General features: G+C 44.3%; 1 protein-coding gene across 1 annotated transcript; it reads left to right on the forward strand.

Moving 5' to 3' along the window:
• The first annotated feature begins 1218 nt into the window (after positions 1 to 1218).
• ANXA8L1 (annexin A8 like 1) lies at positions 1219 to 13895 on the forward strand. Its single transcript, XM_063162853.1, has 13 exons — positions 1219 to 1368; positions 1480 to 1526; positions 4707 to 4797; positions 5061 to 5155; positions 6257 to 6370; positions 7101 to 7191; positions 7798 to 7877; positions 8493 to 8552; positions 9053 to 9146; positions 10719 to 10814; positions 11060 to 11118; positions 11977 to 12099; positions 13524 to 13895. The coding sequence occupies exons 2-13, from the start codon at positions 1506 to 1508 to the stop codon at positions 13578 to 13580; spliced, it is 981 nt and encodes a 326-aa protein (XP_063018923.1). The 5' UTR covers positions 1219 to 1368; positions 1480 to 1505; the 3' UTR covers positions 13581 to 13895.
• Positions 13896 to 16309: the final 2414 nt, after the last annotated feature.

Consider the following 16309-nt stretch of genomic DNA (forward strand, 5'->3'; position numbering starts at 1 on the left):
AGGGCTGAAGGACCACTCACGAGCTCTCCTTGCTCTGTGCTGTGATCAACCTGCCTCTCACATGTGAGTGGGAGCAAAGCCAGTGCAGACCCAGCAGCATGTTTGTTATACCAAGGGCGATGCCGTTCCTCCTTCCCAACATGCCCTTGCCATATGATGGATGTGTTGGAGGCTGGCCCAGCTCATTCTCTTGGGAATAGCCAGGGCAACTTCCCAGGCCATCAGGGGCCTTGCTGAGTTAAGTGAAATAGCAGTGTGTGGGAGGGAAATAAGAGAGGCCCATAGTTTGGTGTTTACCCAGCATCCCACGTGAGCCTGTAAATGTGGAGGGCACAAAGCTCCTATATAGCAAGTGTTAACATACAGCTGGTGGGAATGCTTCCAGCAGGGCAGCTTTCCACGGCAAATAAATAAATAAATGCTGGCATGGGGAGATTCTGACAACAGTCTAGACAGGAAAATATTGCTATAACCGTAAGGTATTTCAGATGACTTCATAGAAACATTTCACCAAATATAAGTATGAGAAGCTGTTCAACTCAGTTCTTTTTCTTCTGAAAAAGGAGAAGTTTTGCACTCAGCTCCTAAACCTTAACGTGTCACAGCAGCTACTGCAAGCCCTATGACACTTAGCTGGGGTAGTCATTACTCAAACTTGTTAGCCTCAGATGTGTTGGTCCCACATTACCCTAGAGAATGTTTGTGACTCATGCTGTGGAAGTCTAGGTGTGGGATTTGGGACCTCCTAAGTGTCTGTACAATCTGATGCTTTATGGAGCTCCACTGTAAGGTATAGGACATGGATGATGGGGAGTTTGGCTGGGTATAGTGGTTTGTTTGGTTTGGAAATTTTTTGGTTATTTGGCTTTGAGTTTTTTAAAATAAGATTTTGAAGGGAGGTAGAGGAAGGTATGTTATGTTTCTAGAGTCCTGTTTGGCAGTGTTCCACATTAGCAGAGATACAGAGTCTGTAATAGTGAATGGCTTGTTCAGTTATAGCTGAATTCATCTAGTCTCTTTCATGCTGAGAAATTACCTGGTTGTAATTTGTATGTTGTATCTGTGCCAGAGGCCAAAATGTTAGCAGGGAAGGACATGTATTGGGAGAAGCAGTGGAAAAATTACAATGAGTCAACAAGGTTGAATTTAGGACTCCTCACAAGGGAAGCCTCGTTTATTAAGCAACTTGAACTCTCCCTGTGCGCTCATACGTGGAAAACAGGTTGAGCCATGTGGGAGGGTGTTGCCCTGTGGAATTTGTAGATAAGGATGCTTTATACCTGCGTGTGCCCGAGAGGCCAGTTACCTTCTGTGGCTTCCAGAGGGAACGAGCCTCCAGAGGAGTACAGTTATTCCATTTTTCTTGTGGTGAGTTTATTGAAAAGAGCTTTTGTTTCTTCCTCTCCTCCCTATGCCTCCCTTCAAATCTCAGATTCCCAAACTTTGAGGTGTGATATGTGTGGTTTTCTTCGCCAACAGAGCCAGGTAACACTACTGAGACCGCAATGGCATGGTGGAAGGCCTGGGTAAGTAGAGGATATACTGATACTCTGAGGGTTTTTGGCACTGTAATAAGGTAACTTACAAGTTGTATCAGGCACTGTGTGGGAATGAACAGTTTCCTTTAAAAATCAGCAAGACCTTTTCACTGTTTTTCTGGCTGTATATTAGCATTCAGCACTTCAAAAACATTGATGAAGGAGGGTGTTGATATGGCTGCTGGCTGTAGGAGGAGGAGCAGATCCTATCTGTACCCTTAGCTGAGAGAGGTGCAGGGGGTGTTTGTGTCCCTGTGTTCATGGAGATGGTACCATGCAACAGCAAAGTTACTCAGCTGAAGCTGTGGGCTCCTGCCTGCTCCCTTGTCTTGTGGCAGTGAGTTCAGGGCGCAGGCCTGTCCCCATTTTTGGTCCCCTGTTGTGCTGGCAGGCTGTGGTCACAGAGGAAGATATGGTCAAGCCACAATGTCTATCTTGGGTGGGTTTTTAATATTGCAACAATAACGTGTCTTGAACAGCCTGTCTCTTTGCCAGGAGCCAGAAATGCTGTGTATGTTCTCTTGTAAATGCTTGTGGCGCTCAGAGGAATGTGGCAGGATGGGGAGAAGCTCATGGGCTGTGCTGAGGCTGCACCTGGGGTCTGGCTCCGACCAGGCAGCAGGTAGCCTTGGTGGTGTGCCAGCTCCCCCATCAGCCTCTGTGGGAGGCCAGGTTTACTCCCGGGTCTCAAAATATTTTTTTCCCCAGAAAGATTCAAATTGTAATCTTCCTTCTGAGTTTTCTCTGTCTCCCTATTTCCTTTGGAAGTTTGGTATAATAAAATAGATGTTTATCTTGAGCTTGGACTAGCTCTCATTTCATTTTTTTCCTTTTGGATTACCTATTCTCTTCTACCCCCAAGCTGGAAATAATTTGTAAATTAGAGCAAGAAAAGAAGGAGAAAAACTCTTATACTCCAATGATCCAGTACCAGTTGGTGTTGTAGGGGGTGGAGGCATGAGAAGAAAATGAGAGGTCCAAAGAAGGATGGGGAAAAGTTTTGGTTTTCTAAACCCTTCATAAAAAAATACAGTTCAAAAGCAGAAGGAATGAAAAAATGTGAAACTTTCTCAGAAAATATTGACTGAACAAAATGCAAACAGTAACCCAACCTGTCCCCAGATTCCAGTTTTTTAAAAAGAGTCTATCATTTAGGTTTGAAAACATTTTGGTAATAAAACTTTTATTCCTTCTTCCTTTCATTCATAGGTAAAACTTTTCACAGCATCACTTAGGGAGTTGTAGGATTAATTCATCTGGGAAACAAGACCAAAGTGAGCAGGGATTCTCTGAAAAGCTGGTGCAATTGTACTTGTGCTGCAACAGCTATCTGCACAGAGAATGAGGTGCAGGAGTGAGTCACAAATGTGCTACTCAGCCAGGAAGGGCCGTAACTGTTTATCGGAATTCATACCAAAAAAGATCATTGTTTAATTTGTTTCCACTGCCTCCAAATGAAAGCTCAGCTTTGTACTCCCTCTTTCACTGAGTCACCAGACTTGGGTCCAGAATGTTTGGGGGTTTCTTCACAGGGCCCTTGCATGCAGCTGGAGAAGATTGGCCATCCTATTCAAAGCAGACTCAGATGGATGGGTCTAACCCACTGCCCAGGGAAGCTGTGGTGGTGCCTTGGCAGAGGGCTAGAAAAGGAGCACTTGAAAAGCAGCTCAAATTCTTCTAAGCCAATTACAAACTGTTGGAGGTGGCAGTGCCCCCTGCTCTGTCACTGCTGTTTTCTGCAGTGACAGCTTCTCCTCAGCCTTATACTTGCTGCTCGGTGACCATTGAGATTCAAAGCTGCATCTCTTGTGAAGTTTCCTGTTGACACCATTTGCTTCACAGCTACTCTTTCTGCTGGGAGCAAGGTGGGGTGCTGCAGGCGTGTCTCTGTGCTGGCTGTAAAGCAAACTTTTCCAAGTCTTGCTGATTGCTGAACATTCTGCCTCTCTCAATACTCCTCACTGTCACTGCTCCATGCAAAGGTGCCAGCTGTATCCATGGGTTCTCTTTCACATGGGAAGTAAGAGCAGAAGGGATTTGCATCATAGCAGGAGGCTGATGGGCAGCCCTTGGTGGTTCATGTAAGTCATGTGGGACAACCCTAATGCTTCCTTCTGATCCATAATCTCTGATCTCTTTTATCTCACTGTGAAGCCATCCCCATTAAAATATTTATCAGCTCATACTGATAAATACTGATACCATTAGTTTAATATTAATCCTGCATGTAAAGGCAAATTTATGAGAATATGGTAGTTTCCGACTTAAATATCCTTGTTTCTGGGAAGGAGAAAATTGTGTTTATTATTGTAATAAAGTGATGATGACTCCTCATGCCTACCCACCCACATACTCCCCCTATTGACAGGACCAGTTTGTGATGGATATGACAATATTTTCAAGCCAGTTCCTTGACTACCAGCTTTGTTAAATTTTGCCTGTGTTCTGGTTGATGGCCCTACTACCTTGTGGTGACTAAAGTAAGTCTCAGTGTGTCTTTTATGCCCTGGGACTGATACTGTCAGCACCTCAGGGGTTTGTTAGGAGGATTCTGGTGTAGTTGTATCTGATTCTTGGTACAGGGAAGAACATCAAACCTGCATTCCTCCAGATGGATCTCTTCCTTCAAAGTAGTCTTTTGCCCCAAATCCTTCCAGTGGAGATGCTCTCTTCTTGAAACCAGCTGTGCATAAGTGCAGCAGCAGCTGCTGAAGAAAATGGTCTGTTAGAACATGACAATTTCAGGAATTCAAAAAGCTCTCTAAAAGCTACCCTACACCAACCCACTGAGAAATGCAGTATGGTACAGCAGCATCCATGCTGTGAAGGACTGTAATTAAGGGGTGAATAGGAAAGTCCAGTCTGTGCTTTTTCTGCCACTCTGCCTGACCTCACAATGCTTGCAGCACTGTCAGCCATGCTTTGCACTTCATGTTCCTGCCAGCCAAGGCTGGTACAGGCAGGTGGGAACAGGAAACTTGCGCTCTCTTTGGAGAGAAACTTGTGTTCTCTTTTTGCTCCGCTGAGAAACTTCTGGCCAGTCTCTCCTATTTTCTGTGACTTCACCATGTGTAGGCTATAAATATCATTAATGTACTTTTCAAATACTTTTTCTCCAGTTGATGAAAAGCAGTGGTGGAAAGTTGTTTATTTTTCTTCTTCTTTCAGAGTGAAGCAGAGGGCAGGTCTGTGGCAGGTACTTTACATTTTAATGCTGCACCTGATGCTCAGACTCTGTACAACGCCATGAAAGGGCTGGGTGAGTTGACTCCAACCACATATGTAAATTCTATGTTCTTATAATTGCTAAGTTGAAATCAATTCCTTAGAAAATTTGCATCCAGGGATATCACCTCTTTTTTACTGTGAAAAACTAATATTAAAGTTTCCATGGTATGTACTTAAACTTCTACACGGAGGCAGTGAACAAGACAAGGTTGTCTGAATATTCAGATTGGGATTTTGGACCAGTCTCAGCTTATTTTGTGCACTGTATTTATGATTTATTTTTGGTTTCCACAGGGACTGATGAACAAGCTATAATTGATGTCCTAACCAAGAGGAGCAATGTGCAGCGTCAAGAGATTGCCAAATCCTTCAAAGCACAGTTTGGAAAGGTTCTTCTAAAACAATGCCATATTATTCAATCGCTGGTTTACTGCATGCAGGATGTAGTAAATGGGCGTACACTTCTTTCTGAAAGCATGATGCAAACTATATGCAGGTCTTCTGCAAATAAGTAGGCTAATATCTAATTATAAGGCCTGTGATTAATGTGTAAAATTAATGTTTGGCCAGGAAAAAAATGTTTTTCTCCTAAAAATTCAATTTTTTTAAAAATGCATTTTGACCAGAAATACTTTTTTATAATCAGTCTTAATTTGAAGTGAAGCTTCTTATTGATTTGAAGCTGTAACAAAAATTGATACCCATCTAAGTGACACGTTGAGTAAAATATTGGTTTGTTTCAGGCTTTTTTAAATGTCAAAAAAGTTCAATTTAAAGACTTATTTAATTACACTTGTTTAGAAATTCCGTGGTTATCGACAACTATGTTTTCCTTTGTTTCTCTTTGTTTCTTCTTTTTAAATCTTACTTTTATTGGGAAAATCTTTTCACCAGCAGACTGTATACCTTCAGCCTTACTGTGAGCCTTGCTGGAAAGGAGACTGCCATGCAAAAGCCTAAGAAAGGGAAGCAAATATGGGGGTGGTGGGTATGGAACAATGATTAAATAGAGCCCTTGCATCCCACTAAAACAGGAAGAGTCATTCAACAGAGAGAGGAAAACCTGCAGTATAGTCAGAGGGAAGTTTGAAGTGTATCTTCAAGCAGACTGCAGTCCTGATTCTGCAGATGTCCTGGGTGCAAGTTTAGATGCAGTTTTGGGAATTTCTCTGTAGCTACACCCTTGCTCAGTGCAAGGCCTTCAGCTACCTGGTTCTGCTCTGTGAGTTAAGCAGGATGGAGCAAGATTTGCTGCAGGATTAATTATTGAGAAAGCCCAAATATCAAGAAAACAGGGAATGTGTAAGCACCTAGACAAACCCCATTTTGGAGTTAGGTGCCTTTTTCAGTCTCAGGACCTTTTTAAATCAACTATCAGCAATGCTGTCATTCAGCTTCATTACTTGGGACATGGGGATGGAAGCAGCATGTGCAGCAGAATGATCCTGTGGGTCTGTTTATGTAACCATGTGATGATGCACTTTTGGCAGGATCTGATTGAAAGCCTGAAGTCTGAATTGAGTGGCAACTTTGAGAGGCTCATTGTAGCTCTCATGTACCCCCCATTCAAGTATGATGCCAAGGAACTGTATGATGCCATGAAGGTAAGCATGTTGCATGCTGATATTTAAGTAGTAGCACAAATACACTGCTAATTTCCTGCACTTGTGCAAGTGTTAATAACTGGACTGTTGCATGGTTAAGTTTGTTATTAGCAGTAGCCTTTGAGAAATACTTAATTGTACTATTAGTGTTCTGGGGGAAAATGCTGCTTAAATATTTATCACTATATGAAAGTTTCTATACATATGTGACTCAAAGAGCCTGGGAAGGCAACAACAAAACTGAATTCACACCCAAACCTGCTGCCCTCATGCCCCAGCTGAGCCCTGAAACCTTTCAGCAATCAAGGAGTGGTGGTGCAAGGGCCAGGCTGGGGTCGGCTGGGATCCTACCTATTGATAATGTATCTTTACAAGTTTCAGACACAGAGCGGTCTTTTAAAATGGTATAAAGATGGACTGACTACTAAGGACTGGTCTCCCTGCATTCCCTTAATGCTGTCTATTGTCAAAGATCTGACTCCAGAAAAGCACTGAGGAAATGTAGGGTTACCTAAAGTCATCCTTTACAAATTAGGCACCTTGGTAAAAGAAACAGTGTGCAACCCAAATGTGTTTTGTATCTCCAGCTTTCATCACGATAGTTTCTTACAGCTCAGCCTGACTTTGCTGCCATCCAACTCCTCCCTTCACCATACTTGTCTAGCAGTAAATCATTTCCATGACTAGATGCCTGTCTCCACCTTTATTTCTCCACTGTTTTCTATTATAGGGCGTGGGAACAAGAGAAAGTGTTATCATAGAGATCCTGGCATCTCGGACAAAAGCGCAGATCAAGGAGATAATCAAGGCGTACAAAGAAGGTAAGTGCCCGGGGCTCAGATTTCTGTGGTCAGAGCTCAACAGGCAGGCATTGCCAGCTAGCACTGTCAGCAAGAAAATGGCTTTTCTAAAAGCATTTAACTCTTAAATCAATAAACTCTGCTTTCAGCTGGCAAACATAGAACATGGCTATGTTGAGAGAATTTGAAAATCCCTTTCTAGGTCTTCATCCAGCTGCAGCCAAGGGTCAGCAAATTACAAATTTCGTTCCATTTAGGTACAGAGTACTGTCAGAACATAGACAAAATGATAGTTGTGCACTTGGCATTTCTCTCCATTAAATACATGGGAATTTATCAAATATGTATTTGTAAATATTTAATCTTGTTCATCCCTTCAGCTATACCTCTAAAATTAGCTCTGGGTTTATTGCTTAGACATCAGGGGAGCTAGTCACTCAGCTGGATGCAAATGCTGACCTGGGCATCACACAGGGTGTGAGCTGCTCTCAGACCTGTTTTTTCCCTTGATGACCCTCTTGCCCAGTGTCAGGCTATGGTGTGGGCTTGGGTTACTGGCAATGTCCTGACTATATGACCTAAATAAATAACAAACCCTTCCCTTGTCCTTCTCTTTCCCTTGGGTAGCATACGGTTCTGATCTGGAGCAAGACATAAAATCGGAAACGAGCGGCTACTTGGAGCAGATTCTGGTTTGCCTTCTTCAGGTAATGCTTGAGAAGAGAAATGAGGATATAAAGGTCTTCACATTTCTCTCTTCTTTTCTGGAGAAGACATGCAATAGGAGAGCCAGTACAGTCATGATCACCAGATAAAGTGCAGAGACCACCATGTCACTTGGACTGGATCTGTTTCAGCTGTGATGTGACTGAAGCAGGGAAATCTCTCTCCCTCGGCAGCAGTAAGAGAGCTGGGAACTCACAGCCAGCTCTCCTGCAGAGACACCTCACCTTCACCTGTGTGTAAAGCCACTGTACTCTGCAAGGGTCTTAAAAAACAGTACCACTCCACTAGGATTCACCACTTTTCCAGGACCTGTGCCCTCAGTGCCTGAGTGCATTTACCCTACCACATTTTTGGAATTTTCCTGCCTGGTAGCAGAATAACTGAACAATTTTTTACTCTGCTTCATATGACTGATTTCAGCACCTTTCAGTGAAGGAGTTAGCACTCATACTGTCTGAAATATTACTGCTTGAGTACTCTGCAGGAATAGATAACTGAGAGGATAATTGATCTTTGATCAGAATGAATGCTCTGATCCTTATTTATGGAAAAATCTTCATGAGACATAATTGTTACCCTTCTTTTTCTGCTCATAGGGTGAGAGGGACAATGCCACCCTCTATGTGGACACAGCCCTGGCTCTTCAGGATGCAGAGGTACTCTCAAATACCTGAGATCACAGATATGCCTGCATTCCCACCTTCTTGAACTTGAGAGTGCTTCAGTGTCAGCAGAGGGTTGGAGTCACAATAATTTGGGGTGGGGTTATCTTTAAGTAACTTGGGGTTTTCTCAATTTTGCCTGCACTGCTGAGCTCTGCCTTTCCAAAGAGGGGTGATGAGGCCTGGGCTTTGGTTCATCTGCTTTTGATATGGCTGTGGTGGAGTGGAAGAGCAGAGAAAAGGGAGAAAACCTCAAGTGAATTGTTGGCTGTTCCAGCTGCTGCAGGAGGGGTAGAAAGGATGGAGACAGTGGATGTTCCATTTGTCTGGAAGACAGAAAACTTTTCATAACCAGCCCTTCTAGAGTCTGGTTCACACAGTGAACCAGAAGTTTGGGTTACTCCCTTTATCCCAGCCATGCCTTCAGCCAAACTCTGTTCCTTTAGCAGCTGCACACACAGAACAGCTCACTAATACCTGTGTGCTAATTCCAGGCTCTCTATGCTGCTGGAGAGAAGATTCGGGGCACTGATGAGATCCAGTTCATCACCATCCTGTGCAAAAGGAGTGCCACACACCTAATGAAAGGTATGGAGCAGAGCCCACATTGCCATCACTACACCCCCAAGCCTCCAAAATCACAAATCACCCTAGACAAGAAGAGGAGAGGCTATAGATGAGAGACATGGGTGGTCAGAAATAAGTACCTGAGCCTGTTTTCTAATCCCTGGTCACCCAGTAACCAAAAGCTGTCAGGAGATTTTGTGAAAGGTTATGAAGATTTAGTTCTGCTGAAAATCAAGTGGTTTTTCCAGGGGTCCCTATACAGTGATGATAACTGGGTGGCTGTTTTTACAAATTCAAGAAGGGAGTGACTGAGTCCTGCCCTAATTAAGTAGGAGCATGTGCTGAACACACCCATCCCCTTGGATGTGGGTTCCTCTGGGGGGAAAAAAAATCACTGAAAAAGTAGCTGGTTACTCGGTGCTGGAGACTGACAGGGTGCAGCCTGCATTTCTGCCCCAGGTCCTTTTGAGGGCATCAGAGGCTGCTGGGAGGGAGGACACAAACCCTGCTCCAGCTGAGACCTCAGCTCCCCACTGTCCATGCAGCAGAGACCAAACCTTGTCTTCTCAATGCTTTTCAGGCATAACAGATTTTGTTATGGTGGCTGAATCTAAACATATCAAGTACTGTGTGAATCAGGTGGACCTAAAACTGATAAATTTAGCTGAAGACAAACTCGATATGCCTGAGCTTTTTCTAAGCTGAGGTCCTCTTCAGCTGTTTCAATGCCCTGGAAGCCAGCTCCCCCTTGTGTTTCAAATTCAATCTCTCAAGGTCACTTAAAAAATAAACAAAACAAAAATAGGTGGTCACTATACCATTTGTCTGTATCTGTCTTTAAGAATTGAATTTAATCTCGTTGTGATAATGCAACCAGTCTTTTGAACCTACTGTGGCACTAAGCAATTTCTTCTGTACCTATTTGTCATTAAGATCTCAGTGCAGTTTTTTAAATTTGTTTTTAATAGAAAGAGTAGTTTGAGTTGAGAAGTTTGTATCCATCTGTCTATTCTGTATTCCATTTCCCCAAAGTGTCTTGAGTGTTGATGATATCGAGTGCTGAGCAAAGTTTCTTAAGATGTCTATTGCATTACACAGCAGTTTTCCTTCTTTGTTAGTCCTAGAAAGCTAGGAGTAAAAACAGATATCAGTGTTTCTGAGCCTTGGAGTATCCAAAGTGTATAAGGCAAGCAATGACCTTGTTGCTGAGTGTTTGTTACTGTAGGAAGTCAAATATCTTGGAATCTGCGCCTGTATTTTGCTCATCTTTTCTCAGTTGTTTTTATTTTAAATTGTGGTTGAAATAATAAGTTTCCCCAAATGGTTTTGTCATAATTTTAAAGTCCATTGGCTGTGAACTGCACAGGGAATTAAGAACCATGAATGCTTTGGCTTTTTGTAAATGTTAACATCCATCTTTGTGGCTGATTACTGATGTTGACTAAAACCTCCTGAAGCTGGTGCAAATGTGGCCATTGCTTTTGCAGGATCTGTGTGTTTATATTGCCACACAAGTAATGCCTGTAAATATTGTACACAAAAGGCCTTGAGGGTTACTTGGTAAAAAATATAAGTTCTTTGTGTCTCAAACAGTGTTTGAAGAATACCAGAAGCTGGCTGGTAAGAGCATAGAAGACTCCATCAAGAGTGAAACTCGTGGTTCACTTGAGGATGCCATGCTGGCTATTGGTAAGTGGCGACCTTTCCCTTTGTTCTGTCTGAGTCTGCTGCCTTAAATTCTGCAGTAGTTGACTTATATTAGACAGATCTGCTTTATAAAAGTATCTGGTATGAAGTAAGGGGTACCTCCTGGATGAGATAAACTCAGATTCCAGGAGCACCGTGAATTAATGGGAAGCCTGAAGGATCTCAGTCACCTCCTGCCCTGGGCTGGAATTACCATTGATTCTTACTGAGCTTTTTTGTATGCCTAGTGAAATGCACCAGGAACATCCGTTGCTACTTTGCAGAGAGGCTGTACAAGGCTTTAAAGGTAAGACTCTCCATTGCAACACACTGGTTTTCATACAGACTTAACTTGTAACCTGACTTCCACCAATTCAAACTAGAAGAGCCAAGGTTTTGGTGAAATTCAGCACATTTAGTGCAATTGTTGCAAGATATTCTGCAAGTAATAGCAGAATCCTTTCAAACACCTTGAGTAGAACAGTACCCTTTAAACTCAAGATAACAAGGGAGTCTGGCTTTTCTGGCTTAAGAGTCTGCAGGGAGCCCAGCCCCACTTTCTGAAACACAGACAAAAGAGGCTTTTCTGGGAGGTTGTTTATGGTGAAGACTTGCCTTCCATTTAAATAGACTGGAATACAGTATTTTCTTTTTAGGAAGCAATTCTCTCAATGGCAGTATAAAATGAGATTTTCAAATGGGGACACATAAGGTATTTGCAGACTGTGTCCCTGTAATACTTAACTGATATGTACAAGATGTCAGCTTTCCAAATCTTTTGGAAAGCTGAGATTACAGTTTTGTTATCCATGTAATTTTAATTTTCCTGTGAGTGATTAAACAATATTGGCTAAAGCCAAACAGTGCCTGGGTGATTCTGCAGAGGGACAGTCTGTATTCAGTGCCAGCTCCCACCTCTGTAGCGCGTTTGCTTTTGCATTTGACATGTGCAAAACTTGTGCACACATCCATGGTGGGTTTGTGGTGTTGGCAGTGGCCCCTGGGAGGGGTGTGGGGGTGGGCCCTCCAGAAAGAGATGCAGATGTTCCACAGGAGAGGTGCCAAGTGGTGTTTGAAAGCTGACTCCTCCTGCCCTGGACTAGTTTGTACAGCTTATCCCTTGAACAGCCAGTAGCATCACAGACTGCTGTATCTGTTCTTCCAGGGGGCTGGCACCGATGATGGGACTCTGATAAGGGTGCTTGTTTCTCGAAGTGAAGTTGACCTAAATCTTATCAAGCCTGAATTCCAGCGCATTGCAGGAAAGCCTCTCTCCACTATGATTTCGGTAAGCAGAATTTTGGTATGATGTCCTCAGCCATTGCATGTATTCCTAATCTTTCCAGCACTGTGGGATGCTTCCATGGTTGTTTGCAGTAACAAGCTCATTTTTGCTATGGTCATGTCTCTCCTTCACTAGGCCTGTTAAAAGCCATGTCCTTGAGAGACACCTGTGTCTGAAAGGTGAGTCAGGCCATATGCTCTCTAAGGACTTGGACAAAGCAAACCCAAGGAGACACTGCACTAGGATTTTCATGGACCAGTCTCTGTATCCATGCACTACATGACTGTTCTAGATGAATCTAATTTAAATTAATCATTCCTGTTATACCTATCCCACACAGCTGTGCCATTTTCTCCTCTCTCTCTCTGCCACCCTTAACTACCTCAAGCCAGTGCTATCCATATGCATGAAAATAATGCTTTTCCTTTTCCTTTTCCTTTTCCTTTTCCTTTTCCTTTTCCTTTTCCTTTTCCTTTTCCTTTTCCTTTTCCTTTTCCTTTTCCTTTTCCTTTTCCTTTTCCTTTTCCTCGTCTCTTGTTTGAAGGGGTTTTGCTGCCTTATCCCAGGTGAAAGCCTTGTCTAAACTGTGATGAGACCAGTTCAGAAACTGAACCTTGTTAAGGCTTATTGTAGCATTTGAGTTTCAGCTCTGAGTGAATGTACCTCCCCTGTTAGTGCTGAAATGCTGTTTTTAACCATTTGTCCCCAGGACTTTGGGACATTCCTTTGCCCCTGTGCAAATGGCACAAAAGCCCTGTCCTCAGCAGTCCCTATGGGAAGTCTGGGTCTGTAATGAAGGGCCCTTCTTATAATTGACACTGTCAGTGTCTGTCATGTTGATTAATGATCAGCCTTCAAGGGTCTGTACAGAAAATTCATTCCTTCTGAGAAGTGGAACTAGATTTACACCTGTCACCACAAAGCATTCAAAGGGAGGAATTTTTCTTTACCTAGTGAATATTTTGTGTAGTGCTTCTAGACCAAAATGACCACATTTTTGGCTTTTTAAAAATGCCATGTGTCAGGGCTAACTATATAACTGCCTTTTCCCTTCCTGTAGGGAAGAGATTCTACATAAATACCCAGGGACAAAGAATCTGAACACAACAGGTTTGCTTGTTGTCATTTGTGCTGACTTTGTGCTGCTCTGTGGGACAGAACCTTGATCAATTGCTCACCTGCATTCCAAAGGAAAAATTTGGCTTGATTAATGTTATTTCAGGTGGTAGCTACAAGCCCCATTTCTCCGTTTGCTTTTGATGGTGTGTCAGCTGGCAGCAGCTCTGCTGAGGTCTGACTTGCTCTTTCCAAAGTCCTTTTCCTGTGTGGGCATATTCCACAGACTGACACCGTCAGCACTTGGAGCGTGCAGAGGAACTTCCCTACTCTTCCCTACTCACCTATATTTTAATGTTTTCTCCTGTCAGGAGGACACCAGCGGCGATTACAAGACAGCCTTGATGAATCTCTGTGGCAGTGACTGACAGACTCTAGGAGGAAGATGTTGAAAAGGATACAGAGAGAAGATTAACAGTGAACAAGGGTCTGAAAATGTACTTGTAGAAAATCTTTCCATTGATCCAAGTGGGGGTGAAAAGAAGATCAAATTAATGGCTGAGATTTCCAAAGCTCTCTGAGGGATGTGGATGCCCATTACACACTGAATGCTATCCACTTCCCAAGCACAGGGGGGAATGTTAATTTCTTGTTTCCATTTTCTTCTTTGAAGTTTTCTTTGTATTTTAACCTATGGTGAAGGATGGCACTTGACATGGAATTAAAGGTTCTTTAAAATCCTCTATAGCTCTTTCACAAGTCTGAACAACCCTACAAAGCTTGGGATGCCCTGAAGCCATGCTGATTTCACCAGGACCAGCTGGTAGAGCAGGGCTGTTGGATGCTTGAAGGATGGGTCTGGAAGGAGTCCCAGATATTAATGAGGATTTAGGACACGGGTCAGAACAGAGAACTTAGTGCCAGAGGCAGTAGTTTGGCAGCCTTATCTAGATAACTAGATAACTTCACAGGGAGCTCCCCAAGGAGCAGTGAATGGCAGAGCCAAGTTGGCTGCTGCAAGCATGTGAAAGTTGAAGGCTGTGTGCCTAATTTCCTTCTTGCTTGTCTGTTGGGGAAGAGCAGCAAGTTCAGGTCCCCATATCAATGTCAGACCAATCAAAACTGGCGTGGATGATTTGGTTTTGGTGAATACAGGGTACCCTGCCCATGGGAGCAGACCTGTTTCTGCTTCTAGTGTCACCGCAACTTCTCAGCAGTCAGTGGACTCCCTCCAAAATTGCCTCCAACCCCCATGACTGCACCACCAGGGGCCTGAGTGAAGCCCCAGATGTGGACAGTGATACAGAGAGAACACTCTGAGAAGTTTGGGTCTGCCTTGACCATTGGCTCTCCACACCTAAACCAGTCCTTTAAATGTGTAATTACAAAAAGGCTTTCAGTAAATGTGTTCAGTAAAGGAGCTTTTCTGATCCAGTGAGTGAACTTTTTGGCTGAGGAGTGCTCCCTTCCTCGCACTGCTGAGATTAGCAGGAGTCAGTGCCATGCGAGTGGAAAGTTCCAAAGGTCTTGGTGAGTCCAGGACACAGACAAGAGTCCTGGGTCAGGGTATCAACACACCTCAAGTGAACACGGAGAGGAGGAGGTTTCAGTCCTCGCCCCTTTAAGTGATTATCTTTTCAGTGATATCCCAGTTTCTTGCCTGGTCTCTGGCTGAGCATCAAGGTGGAGGGTTCTTCTCCAGTTTTTGAGGGACATGTGGGCACCAAGGGACGGGGACTCGCATGTCCCTTCTGCTGTTCTCACTTGGTTTTTTGCAGTCACTTGTTCTAATTGACACCGATGATGGGGTGTCAGTTTGGGGTTTCGCTTTGGTTTGGGGTTTTTGAGCCTGTTGGGACTTGCGAGTGTCGGCGGGAGCTGCGGCCGCGGTGAAAGCCGCGCTTACACCCCCGTCTGCTGGGGACCGCCTGCGCCAGCCCCGCGGCGGCGCCACCGCGCACCCGGGCATCCCGGGGTTTCCCAAGTATCCCGGGCATCCCGGGGCAGCCCGAGCATCCCAGGGCATCCCGGGGTACTCCGAGCATCCCGGGGCTTCCCGAGCATTCCAGAGCAGCCCGAGCAGCCCGGAGCAGCCCGGGCACGGCCTCCGGGGAGCCAGGAGGAGCGGGCGGGATTTGCCCGTGTCCCGTTCCGCAGGGCTGCGCTCCCTGTCCCTTGCAGCCATCCCAGGGCTTTCAGCCCGCAGCCCCCGCCACGGGCTCTGCAGCGAGGCACTGCTCCGGCCAGAGCCGTGCCAGGATGTTTTACTGAAGGCATGACCCATTCTGGTGTGTGTGGGGTATTAACTTGGAAAGCCCAGATGGGACTTTGTGCCTGCCTGAGCAGGAAACAGGAGTGACTTACCCTGCTGCACCCACATCTCTGTTTCCTGGAGCTGGACAGGCAGCAAGTGAAAAGCAATCCCAGCTTTGAGGGACCTAAACTCTGACTGGGAAAGCCTAATGAAAGCTCAGCTCTTGAAGTATGTTTTAGTTCAGAGCTGTGGGATGATTTCACTCAAACATTTGTGTTTATATTGCCCCAGAGATCCCGTTGTTGTTATTGTTAGCACGCCACTCAGGTCAGAGGTTGGCTTTTCTTCTTGGCCTGTGCTTAGCACAGTGGGTGTGGATTAGAGCTGTTTCACCGTGATTGTGATCCCAATTTATTAATAACAGCCTGGGAGATGTAAAGTGAGTTGCCAGAATGCTCACAGGAGATCAGTAGTAAAGCTGGAAAGAGGAACAACCAGGAGAAGCTGATTCTATCACTGTAATTGCTGGGAAACAAAACAATTGTAAAACATCAATGAAGATTTAATTACATATTGATTGCTGCTAAAATGTTCCCTGGGTGAACAGGTGCTTTAATAAATCAGGATCAATTCCTAAGCTGTTCTAACCAGTCTTTTCTAAGTGCAAATATTGACTTAGGGCCTTTCTATTCATTCACAGTTTTATTAACATGATTTTATTGCGCAAAAACCAAGATAAAAGCTTGGCAAGGAAAAAGTAACAGGGGCAGTGTAAAAAATGCTCAGGACTGGTGCAGGCTTTCTGCTGCCTGTTTTCAGCCTTTTTCTTCCTCCTGTGCTCCAGAAAGACCCATGTGCAGGGAGTCTCCAGGGACAGCACTAATGCCACCCTGCTGTGTTCCC

Source organism: Melospiza melodia, chromosome 9, assembly GCF_035770615.1.
Source record: "Melospiza melodia melodia isolate bMelMel2 chromosome 9, bMelMel2.pri, whole genome shotgun sequence".
Classification (NCBI taxonomy): Eukaryota; Metazoa; Chordata; class Aves; order Passeriformes; family Passerellidae; genus Melospiza; species Melospiza melodia.